At 31.8% G+C, this 17,661-nt stretch overlaps 2 protein-coding genes and 2 non-coding genes across 4 annotated transcripts in view; 2 read left to right on the forward strand and 2 right to left on the reverse strand.

The window, feature by feature from the left end:
- The window catches only part of LOC132947946 (uncharacterized), a 49,386-nt gene extending 31,826 nt beyond the window's left edge, over positions 1-17,560 (forward strand). The window contains exons 2-3 of the mRNA XM_061018208.1: positions 1,646-1,884; positions 16,799-17,560. Of these exons, the coding sequence (XP_060874191.1) occupies positions 1,646-1,884; positions 16,799-17,350 (791 nt within the window). The 3' untranslated portion in view covers positions 17,351-17,560. The remainder of the gene's footprint in view (positions 1-1,645; positions 1,885-16,798) is intronic.
- On the reverse strand, positions 5,727-9,472 carry LOC132947944 (SET and MYND domain-containing protein 4-like). The gene is made up of 5 exons (XM_061018200.1): positions 8,479-9,472; positions 7,586-7,710; positions 6,642-7,271; positions 6,387-6,538; positions 5,727-6,318 (listed from the first exon to the last, which is right to left on the reverse strand). The coding sequence occupies exons 1-5, from the start codon at positions 9,233-9,235 to the stop codon at positions 6,099-6,101; spliced, it is 1,884 nt and encodes a 627-aa protein (XP_060874183.1). The 5' UTR covers positions 9,236-9,472; the 3' UTR covers positions 5,727-6,098.
- Positions 11,784-11,854, forward strand: Trnag-gcc (transfer RNA glycine (anticodon GCC)). Its single transcript has one exon. It is a non-coding gene; the product is annotated as a tRNA-Gly (tRNA).
- On the reverse strand, positions 14,222-14,293 carry Trnae-uuc (transfer RNA glutamic acid (anticodon UUC)). The gene has a single exon. It is a non-coding gene; the product is annotated as a tRNA-Glu (tRNA).
- Positions 17,561-17,661: the final 101 nt, after the last annotated feature.

The raw sequence follows: 17,661 nt of genomic DNA on the forward strand, positions 1-17,661 counted from the left end.
AATAAGAAGCCCCACAAAATAAGTACCTTTTTCAGTGAAATTGTCAATTTTATATGGGCCCCCCTAACTCTAAATCTGGCCCTGACATTGTGTTTTCCTTAGTTAAAAATTCACATTTTATATCGACCATTCTATTATGTTATGTTGTAAAATATAATATTAGACTAGTAAAATTACGTTTAATTTGTGGAACGTTTTATAGTTGTTTGATAAAAACGTCAGTTACATATTTTACCTCACCACTAGTATATATTTTTGCCTCTTACATCTCTATATTTGCTATGATTTTGTCTACGCACGATTTCTGATATTAAACCTACAACCTAACTATTATACCGATAACATGATTATTTGTATACTTATAACCTTTGTGTATAGAAGAAAATCGATTTTGTGTTAAAGGTCACGTGAATCGATCGATGAACGGTTTTTTATTGGTTGATAATACAAATAATACTGTGCAATGGAATAGGTACGCGTATATATTATATAAGGTCATGACCGCTGCACGATAATAATTGATTTTCGTCGTTTGTCATCGTATTGTCGAGATCGTACAAATACTTTTACCAAGTTATCAATAATAACCTCGAAACGCTCAGTACTAAGTGCTACATCTTACTAAGTACAAGCTTACAACCTGTCAACCTATATAAATATATAATACTATATGTGTAGTAATATACTTATTTGCTATAGGTAGCTATTTATGCAAAAATGTTATTATCATTGCACTAGAAAAGAAAGTCATATATACGGAGTGATAAATTTAACGTATATGACAGTCATTATTTCAAAAAAACACTAACGTTTTTGAAAATATTTCTATTTCACAATTTTAAGTCGTTAGAAAACCACCTTTTTGGGAAAAAATGGATCACCCGATATTCATTAAACTTAATCATTTTTACAAATTATTTATATCGATGGATCAAATCAAGAATAGTTAGTAATTACTAACATTTTCAAATCATCTATAAGCCCCCAAATCTACTTAACCTATTGCCATAGGGCATAGATATATTATCCTTAGTAACTTGACCCTGTTCTATCGTTGGTATTTTCAATATTGTTTCTTCTTGAGTTTCGATTAGAATTCTAATAACAAGATTATATTACCTATATTGCTAAATGATTTCAATATCAACAGATCTCGTTCGATTAAATTTGGAAAAATAATTAAATATCGAGCGTTCTCAATCGTGTTACCAAATGAAACACGTCCTCAATCGTATTTCACCGATTTTATATTTTATTGTCAGCACTTGAAACTTCGGAATTCCGACGAAATTCCGGCCTCTATAATACCCAGAACGTGGTTACCGCGCGCCTACCGGCTAGTGACTACTATTATAGGCAAGTGGTTAGAACAATAGTGTGCAACATTTTTTTTTATAAATAACACTTTAGCTTATATTTAGGTCTTTGATATTATACCCTTTGCTGTGTAATATAATATATATAGTTTAATGTAGAACTGCTACAGGAACCGATGATTATGGTGATTATTAAATATTATAATACATATGCTGCAGAGTTGTCGAGTGACGACTTTAATACAATTAATATTGTGTATTTGTACTAATCAATAATATTATTATTACACAGTACGCGCGTTACCTATTGATATTGTTTTGCTCTGCAGGATTGGTGACGGCCACTTTGGGAGACGATTCGGCCTGTGCCGCTGCCGGCGACGAAACGTTCAGCGGCCGCAGCGTGGCCGAAGTGCGAGCCGGACACCTGTTGGTCCGTTGGGACGGACCGGCCGGGTACTGTTGGAAGCTACTCCTCCGGTACCTGAACCTCACGGCCACCGAGCACGCCACCTACGGGTTCAGCCTCGTACGGCCCGGGAGCATATCGCCCATCGTCACCGTAGTGGTGAGTACATATCCTGTGCATAAACTATATTTATCTACGCCGTTATATCTGCTGAATGTACGCAAGACGAACGTTCGGTTTACAATAATAGGTATATTATAGAGTTAGTCTATAGCTGATTTCATCCGTGACAAACGATGCCAGTGGATTAGTGGATTTATCCTATCTTAAACTACAGATAAAATGAACAAAGCCAATTGGGTGGTTCTGACCAAATATAGAATATAGGTCTAAAGTTATATACAATATTATATAATAACTAAAAAATAGTCGATTTTCTCTAACCAACAAATCCCTGTGTGAGCCTTTCTTTAAAATTCAAAATAATACACACCCCATTCCTAACCGTATTTGAACATTTTGCGTCGCGGCACAACGTAATTCCCCCCCCCCCCCCCAACCAAAAGTTATATTTTCTAATAGGTATGTAAGATTAGGCTATAAGTATTAATAGGTACCTACTTATAACTACTATTTTGTGACATAGATTTTTGATATTTTTTTTTTTCAAAAAACTATGTATTTCAATGAGTAACAATGGTAAAAGAACAATGGTGCAATTAAAATTTGTTCGTCAAAACTTATAGTTTAAAAGTTATACAAAGTCCGCGAGTTTGTGTATTCTCACCGTCGCCGACAGTGGATTTTTTTTCTATTAAATTATACTTTATTGGGTAACAACAAAATAAAATATAAGTACGATAGGTAATTTCTGATTCCACCAAAATGTCAAGGATAAATAACTGTCAACTGACATTATTACAACAAAAAAATTCAAAAATGTTATTTTTTGGTATTTTAAACTTAAAAACAAGATTTAGATGTTTTTAAGTGTTTTGACAATTTTACCAACTTTGTTTCAGTACTATCATTGATTATACATGTATTATATAATCAATGGTACTATTATTTTTGTAATAGGCAGTTTTAAGCCGCTTCAATAAGCTGTCTTGGAATTACGAAACCATGTTTTTATGCCATATTTTGTCTACTATAGTGCGCCCCCCCTTAAGTATGCATACCGACCGTTTCTATAAGGAGTTCAATATAGGCAATTTTTTATTTTTTTTGCATACGGGTCGTGTAAATTTGTGCGTAGTAAATGAGTGACTGTGTATAAAATAAATAGTGGAGCGTACCCGCACGTGTCAGTGACGCAACATTTTACATTCTAATTACAAATGTGAATTTTAGTGAAACACTGAAACTAAGTTTCGTATTTCCAATAATATAAGTACCTTACAGAGTGATATTACGGTATGAACACCTATTATACAAATTGAAGAGAAGAAGTTTATCTGGGTTTGTATAGGAGTCGATTTTCGATATTTTATTTCCAATGCCCAGTACTTAACTCTAAAACTTGTGATATTTTAATTTTTGAATTTGAATTATTGAGTTAAGTAATTAAAATATCGAAAATAGACTTGTAAACAGACGTGGATTAACTTCTCTTCTACAATATTGATAACAAGGTTTATTTACTCTCAAACCGCTCAATAAACCATATTATTGAAATTACAAAAGTACATTTCATAGAATTTTTCAATACTATTCATACCCTTTAAAGGGATCGTAAACGGGAAAATTTTAAGGAGTTCAAAATAGGCAGTTTTCAATTTGTATGCATACTTTAGCCCTAGTGTATAATGTATGTACTTATTATCAATACTATCGTCTATCACAAAAAATTATTCAAAAATCATTTATTTATGTTACCGATGTGCCACTGTGCCAGGTCCCTACTTAAATATTTAAATTTCTCAAATTTTTAATACATATTATATTTATTTATCATAACTTTTAACTGTATACAATTATTTCCAAATAAATTGTTCTTAATGTACACGTATATCTTAATTCGTGGTTAATACTTGTCAATCCTACCGATGGACCTGATAACGTAATAAGACCTCTGGAAACTGATTTGAATTCGTTAATATGTCTACTATTGATCAGGCCACATTATAAGATATTTCATTTCATTTTCAAAAAATGAGCATTTAAAATCTCGTAAATTTTAAATATATCTACAAACAAAATGTATAGGAGTTTAGGAACAAAATTTTAAAAAAGTGGTTTGGTCGATTTTAAGTAGAAATATAACGAATTCAAATCAGTTTTAAGAAGTCCTATCGTGTTATCAAGTCCATTGATACGATTCACAAAAAATTGGTACGTTTTGGTTGAAATAATACTGTTTGTTTACAATCCCCTAAAGCTTTTTTTTTCTTGTAAAAAAATTGAGTATTTTTATAGTTATGATATATACTACATGTCTACATTTTATTATAAAAATAAAATGTTAACTGAAAAAAAATTTATCATTTATTATTAATAATAACAATCTTTTTTTTTTTGTTACATTATTAATTTATTTATACAATCTGTAAATTAATTTTTTTACAATAAGCGCTACCTATGGGTGTTGATGGGTTGGAGGCTTGAAAGAAGAATCCATCCAGAGGTAGAACTTTTTGACAGATTTTCATAATAACAATCTAAATACAAATTTTATAAATTTCTGCTAGGCTGAAAATACAATGATCATTTCTTCAAAATCGGCTTCATCTGTAATTACATCAATCCTGGAATTGGTGAATCTTAGTTTTCCGTTACGTTATTGATGATTAAAAAAAAAATTATGAGGGGCCCAACAGGGTAAGGGCCCAGTCAGCAAATGTCCTTAATTGAACCGTTGAATCCGCCAAGGCAGTTACAATAAAAATATAATTTATAATATACTATGACAGTATGACACTGTCTTGGTTAACCTACTGTTGGTTTTTTTTATATTTTAATTTTAAAGCAAGTTATGATAATTTTAAAACTATTGTTAATTTAATGTCTAATCCAGCAGTTTCCAAACCGAACACAGCAGTGCCCTAAGTGCACTACAAGCAATATCCATGGCTCATAAGAAATAATTTTTTGATTTTTGGTTAAATTAAAATTGTATCTTATAAAAATACTTAAATGTGTGTCACGATTTTCGGCTTACACTTAAAACCAAATACCACAAATATAGTCTATAACTAAACACCAAAACTGACCTCCAACTCCAGTTGTCAATAATAAAACCTGACATTTCCAAACTTTGCATTCCCAATAGTAGCTATGTACATCTCATTAGTTACAATATACTTGTTTAAAATAATTGTTCCCTTTTAAAAATATTTTTCATTACTTTTATACATAAGCAAGTATAAAAATGTATTTATTTTAGGTTGGCTGCGTATGCTTACTGCTTAGAATGCATATATATATATATTATTATTACTATTATTATTAACAGATTAAAACCATGCATTTAATCTGCATATATTGTATTAAACTCAATAAAATTGACTATTAAAGAGGATAATTAGTGTTCAATGTTAATTTAATATTTATGGTTTCCGTGGTTCACAGCAGGGTACCGTGGTTCAATTTGGTTAAAAAAGGGCAACTATAGAAAAAAATATTAGGAACCAGGGACGGCTCCAGACATGATTAGGTGGGGCCAAGTCATAATTTTCAGAAAATGTTGATGATTTTTTTTGTTATTTTGTTTTTAACAGTATATAATTGTTTAGAAATACAGCTTAGGAAAGCCCCTTGGAGCCACCCTGGTTGGGAACCGCTGTCTAATCTATACTTTATAGTTTATTAAAAGTTGAAAAGGTTAACTGCTGCTGGTGATAGTGTTGTTCAATATTTATGGAAATCATGTCAATATAAAAACACATGCACAAACGTATATACTATTATACTATATTAAATTATAGTATATTAGAATGGTACCACCACCAGCATATACCATCATTATTAAAATAAAATAATATTATAGCATTCACGAGATCTGTACTCACACTGATTATCTTTATTTTTTACTTGATATAATATATGTATAGTGTTACAGTTATTGGTTTTCCTCAAATTTGCTGTCATAGTTGTATAAAAACTAAAAATACATTAAGTCAATAAAAATATAATAATAGAATGCTATCTAATAATCTAGACAATAAAAAAAACAAATCATCTTAATATAATTTAACATAATTAATGAATCTGACGTAAAAAAATAAAAGCAAAATAATTCATTTAAATCATAACAAATCACTTATAAGAATAGTTGAACACAAATTGCTGCTCTTGATATAACTAAAAATTACTTAATTATTAATAAACCAAATACCTATAAAAATAAGATATCAATCGATATTCATCGATGTTCACATGAACTTATTAATGCTATGAGCATCACCTATCATTTCAAGACAATCCTCATATAATGCAAATGGTCGTTTTACATTAGCATACAAAAGTTTAATAAATGAATATAAATAATTTAAACGCCGACAATAATCTTTTGGTTCCACCGACTTCTTAAATTTCACAAACTTTTTGCACTCTGATGACACAATATCTGCCATATTAAGGTTCAGAATATTTCTATAAGCATATAATAATCATAATATTTAACCATAATCACAATTATAAAATTTAAGTATGTAACATACAATGTAGAAAGGCGATTTGGTATAAACTTTAATGTTGGCCAATTCTTTATGCAAGGGTCGCAGTAGCAGTTAAAGTTAAAACGATCATCGCAAGCTCTTTGCCTTGTTACTTTATCATCTTCTTTAAACATTATTCCATAATTACAGCACAACTAGATGGTAACAAATAAATCTTTTTAAGTCGCAGCCACAATGTGGTGTGTGGCTAACAGAGAAACATGAAATAATAATAAAATTATCTATACATATAATCACCTGAGTTCCTTTGGGAATTGGTTGAACTGCTTTCATAACTCTTATTCTATCAGATATTACTCCACTCCGCTTAATATTTCCATCACAAGAATGGTTAAACAAGGAAATGGTTGGATACAAAGTTAATGCTAATGTAAAAGTAATATGTTGAAAAGATATAGAAGGGAAATTTATGTTTAATCTTCTGACATTTAAATCTATAACAGTTAGAATACGCACTAAGGAAGCACCCATACTACCCATATAACGTTCTGGAATTTCCAATCCACTTAATGTCAAATAATGCAACATATCAACAGCAATACAGTTATAAAAAAACAAGACGTCTAGTTGCATATTTTTTTCATTACAATCCAAAGAATAAGCCGTTAAAAAATTATCAGACTTATATTGACCAATCTCATCAAAACCCCTTGTTAAAGGATCAATTTTAGATTCAGAAAAGCTATCAACTATCAAACAATATTTTTCTAAACCCATTTTTAAATAGTCTTTTAAAAACCACTTCAGAGCAAGTTCATTAATTTTTGATATTCCTGGTGTTAATCTGATGAAACAAATAATTGGACATATCAAATGATGTCCATCTTTGTAATCTTTATTCATACAGTCTTTATTGCAGTAATAAACCTGATAAAAGTATATATTTTACATATTATTTTCTATTCCTTAATATTAAGTTTTAGATAAATAATATTAGGTATACATAGTAGAAATGAAGTATTTAATTTGATATATATACATTGGCAGACAAAAAAAAAAAAATCATCAAGTAATTTATAAAAAGATATAATGTAGACTATAGTCAGAATTGTTAAAAATTGGTATGCTTTGTACTAATTTTGTTCTAAAAATATTAAATAACCAAATAGAAATATGTATATTGCATTTATATAATGCATACCTAATATTTTTACTTGTGTTAGATATAAAAAAAAACTTACCATTATACATTTTGGACAGCGAAAAAGAGCAGCGTCAAACTTTAAGCAACCATTATAATTACAAACTTCTGAATCATCTGGAAAAGGCAATCCAACGTAAGGTTCGTCTATGGCCACAACATCACCTATAGGCAGATAACATAATTCCATTTCAGATAACTTTTGTTAATTAAAAAACTTATTTTTATTTAATAAATTTAATTATTCACAGGTAGATTGTAGGTACCTAACATGAGTACAATTACTCAGGAACACTCAGTTATTTATAGTGTAATATTTGTTAAGTTCCAAAAATTATATCAGTTAAAAACCTAAGACAGCAAAAAAATAACATTAAGCAGTATAGTCGAGCATATTGAAAAAACCTCCAAAGTTTATCTGAGCTTAGTATCATTGGCGATAGTGGACAGGACTTGGTACAAAAATCTTTGTATACGTTGTATGATAGTGACCTGGTCTTGATGAACGATTTCTTTGGACAATGGTTAGCATTATATCACTTAACCTGTCAGTCACTATATAATGCCAATGATTGACTTTGTGATAATTTATTTATTTTTTTGTCATGAAAATTTCTTAGAATAAAATTACTATAATTACCTATTACAATTGACAATTGTTATACCTAACTTATAAGATTAATAAACATGACGTACTTACATAAACTATACAATTTGTTAGTTTGTTACCACGGTTTATTGTTAATTAATCATAAAAATGACTGAAAACTAAATACTTTCATATGCAGGTAGATAGGTGTGGCAGGTGCCTAATTTATAATAGTAAAAATGTTTATTCTAAAAATGTCCACACCATCGACTTGTTTACTACCAAAAATTGGTTGGATATGCCGTATGCTTAATATGGCCCAATCTACTAATAATGTCACTTACCAGGGTTAATGTCGCGGGTGGCATAAACACCTCGTCCCATATTCTCGGACATTTTCAGTTCCACAAAGGCCGATAGTGCAGGGATATTTTCATTTCTTCCACCAACCAGCTGCTCGCCGGGAGGTGTTTTCATCACACTTTTCTGATAAGTCAGCAGTTCGTCGCACTCGGTCACTGCAATTTCGACCGCCGCCCTGAACTTGCGCTTGTTCTCCGCAGACATGTCCGCCTCATCCAGTCGTGTTAGACACTCGGTGTAGCTCTCCATCGCCTTTTCGACGAGACCCAACTTGCGTTCCGCGTTCCCGGCCCGCTCGTACAACTTGTACGCGAGTTTGGACGGGTAATTGGCCCACATGGCAACACGCAAGCCCTTCAGGCAAAGGTCGTACTTTCCCATGTGGAAGTGCGCGGCCGATCGGTTGGCCACCGCGAGCGCATTACACTCGGTGTTCGGTTTGCAGCTCTTCAAACTCTTGGTGTACATGTCGACGGCCTTCTCGTACATCTTGGCCTTGAAGAACTCGTTGCCTCTTTGTCGGAGGCTCTCCGAAATGGTGGGATGTTCGTACTCAAAAAATTTGTCGGTATCCAGCGACGTGGCAAGCATGTTGTGTTTACGAAGCAGGGCGCGAGTGAACATGAACCGTCTGTTGGCCGACTGCGTCTTGGCCACTTCTACGTAGACGTCACCCAACACGTCGGCCATCAGCAGCCGAGTGGAGTAGTAGCAAAAGTTGTCGAATATCATATCCATTGTCTTACGCGTTATTCCTGCCTATAATATCGATTTTTATTCGCACCGAGAGCACTAATGCAGAGCACGTTCCACTTGCCACTTGCCGGCTTGCCGCTCACCAGTCACCGCGAGGTGGAACACGGAACACCTAGGACATAATAAATCAGAAACGACCACGGTTTAAAATATAACGGTAATGACAATATTGTAGAAATATCTATTAACGGACAACAATACGGGAATTCCAACGTAAACCGCCGCTACAGACAATCGAACGATAAAATCATAGATAATAGAAATTGACGGAACATTATTTGTCCCGAGGACTGGGAGGCGTGGTCGTGCCAAACGGATTAAGAGAGATAACATAAGAGTTTTATCATAAGAGTGAGAGAAATGGCACTGTTCCGAGGACAGCCAATACATAGCTTTAATAGCGCTCGATCCTCGTAACAAGCTCCATCCTCGCGTTATTTCCGTCTATTTTTATAATATGTCTATGGATAAAATCGTTTATTTTTCGGTGAAAAGAATAGATTAAATTTAATCGTTGGTCATTCCGTATTTCCCGATTAAATCTTAGACCCTCGCCTGTAATGTAAAAAAGATCTCTACATCGCGCAATACTCTCTCACGTCAGTCCCCCTGCTACGGTTGACCACACCGACCCGCGTTCGGCATGCCACGGCGTCTACAATATAGACCTATAAATTATAATAAAGATCTTTATAGCGTCTACGATGACGTGCTGGGCTCAACTCTCCGGCCTCTGCGAGACCATGGCTAAATTGTAAGTTGTTTTTACGTTTTTTCTATTGGTCAATTCGTTTTATTGTTTTAACAACAAAGGTTTTTAGCGTGAGAAGTATTAAATTTTTATTTACTTTAAATGTATTACCATATGTCTATTAATAGCTTATAATTATATAGTTCTTTTCATATAATCTGTGGTTCTACTTCTAATAGTTTTAAACGTCATCACACCGGTAAACATTTGCTTGTGGCCAAATAACCTTCAATATAATATTTTATTGAGATTTGGTACGTAACAAAAAAATGTTTGATTAATATTCTTTATGGGTCCTGCGCACGGCTATAGATAGTATCTTTAATCGTGGTCCTGCGTGAACACGATCATGTACAGACGTTCAGTGCAGGGACCATTATTCTGTTGGAATAAATAAATTCGTTTACTTTAATTCGAAAAATAAGAACAACATTTTACTGTATGTAAACAAAATAATTTTATTACATAATTAAATGAACAATAACTGTGTATGTTTAATGAAATAGTGCTTTGAAATTTTGAACAAAATATGAAATATGTAATAAAAAGAAAGCTGCAAAAAGTAAAAATAAAAAACAATAATAATAATTTAAACGAAAAAATGACATCAGACAAGACGAGGCGATGTGGTACCCCCCCGTGCGTGATGGCAAGTGGGTGGTATCAGATGGTTATGGTAGGCCACCTCTACTGCGTTCTCACAACCGGCGGGACGTTCAAGCACCGGACGCGTTTGATCTGGACGCAAAAACGACCATGGCAGCGGGCGAAACCCGACCACGACGGTTGCGAGAGCGACGACGGGCGGCTAGTGCGCGATGCCGTGTGCTTGACGGTACTGCAAGACGACGGTGACCAAAGCTCAGAGTGAGTGACGAAGACTTATTATATCGGTGCTGCGGAATCGGCGGCGACCAGTGGCGTTGAGACTCGGGCCGGCTAGATCAAACCACTGGGCAAAAAGGGGAGAGAATCGGCGGATAGAATCGAAACGCGCCGCTGTCCTGAGACTACGCGGTTTTCGCCTTGGCGTCCCGTCGGCCCCGCGTCTGCCGCCGCCGTGGAGTCACGCATGATTGTGTAAATAAGTGTTCAGATTTTACAACGGTTCTATTCAATCAAAGTAACATGTTGTATTCAAAATAGTATCAACATTTGAGCTTTAAGCATTTAATATAGATTCACACTAGCCAATATTAAAAAAATTAAAATATAAAGGTTACCGAATTCTTTTTAATTTTTACCTGTTACTGCTATTAAGTACTTAGAATATTATAGTTTATTACGTTGCATTATAAAATACGTTTAGAAACCGGAAAATTAACACACCTACGGAGTGAGCTTTCCTAACTTATTTAATGTTTAAATAATATTATGTTATTATACAATTATATAGATTATAAATATATAGATAACATTATACATAATAATGTGCTTGGATATCGGCAACTGTTTTTTTTTTCGATTATAGTTCCGGTGATTTTAGATTCTCAGAATTATTAAACAATACCATATTATTATAATGTATTTTTATTTGTACATATAATTTTGGGGATTATATTACTATACTATATTATCAATTAATCACCGTAATAATATATTATACAAAATATATGGATAGTAGAGTAATTGTAGAGGTATTCTAAATCATATTAAATTATAGGTACATTCTGTGTATTATTTGAATAGGTAGGTAGTTAAATAACGATAAAATCATAGGTCGTAATAAAATTACTTTATTATGCTCAAATACAATAAAAATTGCCCTCGTACATACAAGCATCAGTGGTTCAGTGGTAGAATGCTCGCCTGCCACGCGGGCGGCCCGGGTTCGATTCCCGGCTGATGCATAAATTTTTTGATAATTTTTATTTTAAACGTTTTGCATTCACGCTCATACGTGATAAATAAATTGATAGGTACCTAAAATATTACTATTGACTTTTTGATTACATTTGCAGACCACTTCTACCCAACGGAATGTTGCCAGTTTGAACATAATACATTTTTATTATTAGTTACTACCTGGGTATTGCTGTATTCGTACTCGTACATAATTTACGTTTGTGCTTGATATTAATGACGTGTATTGATGGATTTAAGTCCGTGCACAAGTGACTTATAGGTAAATATTGTTTGGGGTCCTTGTAGTTTGTTGCCAGCTAGCAGAGTCAATAAGACAATTTAAAATCTATTTATAAATGATTGTAATAATTAAAAATTACAAACTTAACCTATATCATAGGTACTTAAATAATATGATAATTTATTATAAAATTGATGATTGTTTTTCTTAAGGGAGGATAATAGATATAAAGAGAACTCCCGTGTGATTAATTTAACGTAGCGCTCATTATTCAAGAAGTATTACTTATTTACTTAATATTTTTAAAAATATTTTTTACATGGTTTCAACTTGTTACAGATCAAAGTTTTCATTTAAAAATTAAATTTTAAGTATTTTTTATCCTTATATTTATAAGGAGACATAAGAGTGTTGAAAAGAATTAGTCTTTTAAGTCGGAGTGCAATGAGTAAGCGTTATAAGTATTTAAAGTTTCGATGAGCGGAGTAGTGGACAAGCATTTTGCGAGGTAACCGCGATTACCGCTCCACTCAGGTCATCAAAACTTAAAGTACCTAGGTACTTAGAAAAATATAATTACCTAGGTGTTTTACTTAGAAAAATATTCCGCTTTGGAATATTAAAATATAGCTGTATATGTTGTTATATAAAAGAAAGAAAAACCTCTAAAAATGTGAAGGATTAAAAATATTTTCAAAAATATTTTTTTTTTAAATTTGTTATTTGATTATATAAAACGTAAAAAACAATTTCAAATAATTTATACTTTTTGAAATAATCAGTGTTCAAAAATAAAAGGGTCATCGGAAATATGGGGGAGAAAGCCCCCCCCCCACATAAATATATTGTTTTTAAGGTTCTTTATCGTTTTATATTAAATTATTTACAAAAAGGTTTATGGTATATTATATAACAACAAGTAGGACGTAGATATTATAGGTATTTAGGTACAAGTGTACAACAATAATTAATATTTTATATGTTTATGATGATGTTTCAAAATGGCCCATTTATAATACATTTACATACTTTTTTTATTCTACAAATTAATTATCAACAAATATGTAAAATATTTAATACTTTTCGTTGTCGCGCGTTTTTGTAGATTTTTTTGTTGTGAGGTTGTCGATTGATAAAACAAGAACTACAGACGCAACTAGAGCTACATTTTAGGAGGTGCTAGAGTGATGTATACTCAATGTTACCAACCCCTGGGGTTAGGCTTTGCCCCCTGGTCGACAAATCACTAAACATAAATTTCAAAATCATTAATAACAAAGTTTTGTTCTAACTTTATTTAGTATTCTAGTAACATTACTACTTATTTAATTGTTTATATTACATTAATATACATTTACACTTGCAAAGTAATATGTAAATGATTGCCTTATTGTTACAATATAATAATTTAAAAGTTACAATTAATATAATAATTAGGCACAAATAACATACCTATAGATACAGGTTAATACGAATAAGAGTATACTTATGCTGGGTTGCATGAAACCGTTCCTTATAATTATTTAATGAATAGTTTTATTGAATCATTAAATAATTTTATCAAGCGATTTGGTTTGAATAAAAATGTTATTGGTTTCAAACATAATACCAAGGTTTATGTTGAAGTTTGAAGCTTATCACAGATAACTGATGACAACTAATCAGCTATCGTTTTAATTTAAAAACTTATTCGGTAGTTCGGTAAAAAATAATTACATTTATATTGTATAATATACTAATATACTACCTACTTAAACTTTAAAGTGTTTTTTCTATGTATTTGATTACCTACATCTGTAATAAATTAATAAAGTATTATTTGAAATTTTGAAAGCTTTTTTCCTTGGTTTTTGTGCTGTAGATTTTGTATATAATTTCCCATTTAATATTTAAAATAGACAAGTCAGCCATTGCAGTAACATTCCTACACAGTACACGACGTGTCTTTAACCAATTATGCTAAAAATTCAAGAATTTGAAAATAGTCTTGAGTATATTTAAAAATCAGAATAAATGAATAAATTTCATTATAAAGGAATAATGGTGTAGGGCGAGGGCGTGGGCGTGAAGCACCTCATACATAGATTTGTATCGTTATAATTTTGTTTTGCTAAAAACTGCAAAAAATTTATTCCGGTACCGGGAATCGAACCCGAGCCTCCTGGGTGAAAGCCAGGTATCCTAGCCACTAGACCATACCGGATGGATGTGAAACGGAGGCCAACCTGTATTATTTAAACCACATATTATAATATAATATTGATATTTTTATAGTACCTATAATATTTTGCAGAAAACAATTATCAGATAAATTATAACATAAAAAGGGAGGAATACGAATATACGTTTAAATGCCAATAAATTAATATGTAACACAGTTTTGTGAAAACGTAAACAGCAATTATTTCAATAATTTTAATTTAGGAGTGGATACATTATAATTCTTAGTCTCCTCTGCACTGCCACATAGCCCATAAGTAATATTATGAACAGTCTCATTAACATTTTAAAATTATAGAGGACGTAATCGGTGTACGCCTAATGCCTATGCCCGCAATAAACCCACATATGTGTTGTCTCCGTGACTCCGTCTTACAAGTGCGTAACATGGCACATTAGCACATCCAGCAGGAGTGCAGGACACGTGTAGTTCCGAATATAAAAATTAGAGTGAAGATGTACAAACAATTTAAAATTATAAAAAACTCATAACTCGCTTTAAAAATTTAAATATAATAAAAAGCCAATGAAGTTGACTAGATAATAATATTTCGATTCTTACCTTTTATAGGTACCTTTAGATTTTATAAGAGGTCAATTCACTTTATTTTTAAGTCTAGACATAGATCAGAAATTACCTCTACTTGGTACATAATACTTATTAGTTATAACTTATAATTATACATATTGTCAACTTTCGAAAATAACAATAAATAAGCAGGTACTATTAATTAAGAAATATTAAACATATTTAAGGATTGAGGTTAATTTACGCTAAAAATGTAAAGTTAATTTTATAAAAATATTTTTTGGGGGGGAGGGGCGTCAAATATTGTTGCCCTAGGCCCTAGGGCGTTACTGATGGTTGAGACAGCACTGTAAATAGTGCACAGTTGACAATCCTCTATTATTATTTATTTCTTAACACAGTTTGTATAGTTTATAACTGTCCTATTCCTTAAAAGTATTGAAGGACGATATAATATTATATAGATAGTTTTTAAAAAACTTATCGGTATAGGCAGGTAGGTACCTACTATTCAGTATTCTTACATGACTACATTTCAATGCGGATTAAATTTGAAATGTCACATGTATCGGTAAGATACGGTAATAAATAATAATAATAAATAGGTAGGTAATAGGTATAACATAATATTATAATTTATAACTATTTATGAGTAATGGGAATTATATGTAAAGAGTAAAGGTTCACCTATTAGGCTGTATTATTTCGATACATAAATATAAAATCTATGTAGACACGACGAGATTTCAACATATATGCCTACATGATATTATAAATTATTATATAGTATATAATATAAATCTTTGCAGACTTGAGCATTTTTAATTTACATTCATTATACCTACACGCTATAACTCACTTAAAAACTGAATTATCGTAAAAAAACTTCCAACAAAACACAGATAATGTTCTTACCATCAAGTTTCATAATAGGTAAATGCACTCTAATTTTTAAGCTAACGGCATAAAAATTGAATTTCTGAGCGTAAATTTGGTGTGTTACGCGTTTGTAAGACGGAGACAACACCACATGCGGGTGTGGCGTCCTCTTAAGTACTAAGTAAAACATCGGAGAGCGTATTTTCCTAAAATTGTAAATGCATATTGTATTGATGCACTGATTTGCAATAATATGACGACTTTGAGACAGTAGAGCGGATTAAATGTATCGATCATTATTGAATATTCTACAAAAAAATAATATTAATATTGAACATCGATATCTACATGGCTAATACATTAGTATTATTTTGATGGATATTGGTATTAAATTATTAAATTTATCCATAGTACCTGAGTAGTATCTGTGGGATTTTTAAACTTCCAACATAAAAATGCCACTTGAGACTTTTATACGTTTCCTATTTACTGGACACTTAATGTTGATTTTACATCTCACTCATTGGTGTATTTACGGGGGAGGGGGGTCCATAGCCTATGGACCATAAGGTCCGGACCCCCCCATTGGCCCCATAAATACCTATCTAAACATCTAATACATATATATTAATATTTTCTGTAACAGGGCCTGGGACTTAAATGTGTTTGGAAAATTAGCTGGACCCCCTGCATGAAAAATTCCTAATTACGCCACTGATCTCACTACTCGTTAGTTCTATTGAAATAAAAATATAACAAATACACAAATATCGTCCATATTGTTGGTTGAATATAAAATATAAATTCTTCGTTGTCGACATTATAGGCGACCATTAAACTAAATTATTGGAACATTTTTACATCTCACATAGCAATCATAGTTACGTCTCACTGTCTCAGATTTCTTTATAGTTATAACATGTTCCATTCATTCAGTCTTTTAATAGTTGTCTATTTGTCTATTCTTATTTTATTGACTTTTTATAGATTATAGAATAATACATAAATATATAATAATAATACATAAATATATATAATTCATAATGCACAATAGTCAATAATACATAATTTAATTTTTAGGTGGACACAGAAACGGACTTCCATCACTGGACAACAACCATTGCGGGACAACTCCTGAGCCAAACACCATTAGATGACGTTAAGTATCTTGATATACTCGGCATAGTCACTGACCATGCACCGTTTCGACGATACTCGTCAACAGATTCATTAATGACATCTGCATCCAAACACAAAAAAACCAGCTTGGATATGCAAGAAGTCAACAACAACCATATGCCTTTATTTAATTCACGGATGTACAAGAAGAATGTTTCACACTTGCCAGACTTGATTCGAGAATGCGAACAATTGCGTAGATCGCCTGTCAGCGAGTTCTCAGACTTAATACCAGTTAAACAGAAACGCAAGATATTCGAAGAATCACTCACTTGCTCTTCAAAAAGTGTGGACAATTTACACGATCTTTCATCTCATATAACAAACATTAAGTCTAGGTCAATGAACAATTTGGATTTGAGATCTGTGCCAGTGAAAGACATTTGCAGATATTTTGAAAGCAGATTCAATACTAACGAAGCCAATACCATACAATTCAGATCACTGTATTGACTGAAATCTAGTTAACAAAAGTGAACTATGGGTGTTGCAATGTTTATTAGACATTGTGTGAAGAATGACCTTTAGATGAAGAAAAATGTTCCAAAGATTTATGAAACTATTATGATAATATATTACTTAATGTATACTCTTAGTCATTAATAAATAATTTTAATTAATAAACAATTAAAATTTTTGTAATTTATACAAATGTTGAGCTAAAAATAATAATAAACATAAATATTTGCGTTTTTTAACAATATCAAAAACAAATTACAATTTAAATTTCATCTTAAAAATGGAAGAAATTGTATACATGGGTA

The sequence above is a fragment of the Metopolophium dirhodum genome, chromosome 6, assembly GCF_019925205.1.
Source record: "Metopolophium dirhodum isolate CAU chromosome 6, ASM1992520v1, whole genome shotgun sequence".
Lineage (NCBI taxonomy): Eukaryota > Metazoa > Arthropoda > Insecta > Hemiptera > Aphididae > Metopolophium > Metopolophium dirhodum.

Bases quoted from the DNA above. Each gene is read 5' to 3' on its own strand.
- LOC132947944 (XM_061018200.1), bottom strand. From the start codon at position 9,235: ATGGATATGATATTCGACAACTTTTGCTACTACTCCACTCGGCTGCTG. The intron at 6,539-6,641 runs GTGATTATATGT...GTTACCATCTAG, and splicing joins CAATTCCCAAAGGAACTCAG to TTGTGCTGTAATTATGGAAT. The intron at 6,319-6,386 runs GTATGTTACATA...ATATGCTTATAG, and splicing joins CCAAATCGCCTTTCTACATT to AAATATTCTGAACCTTAATA.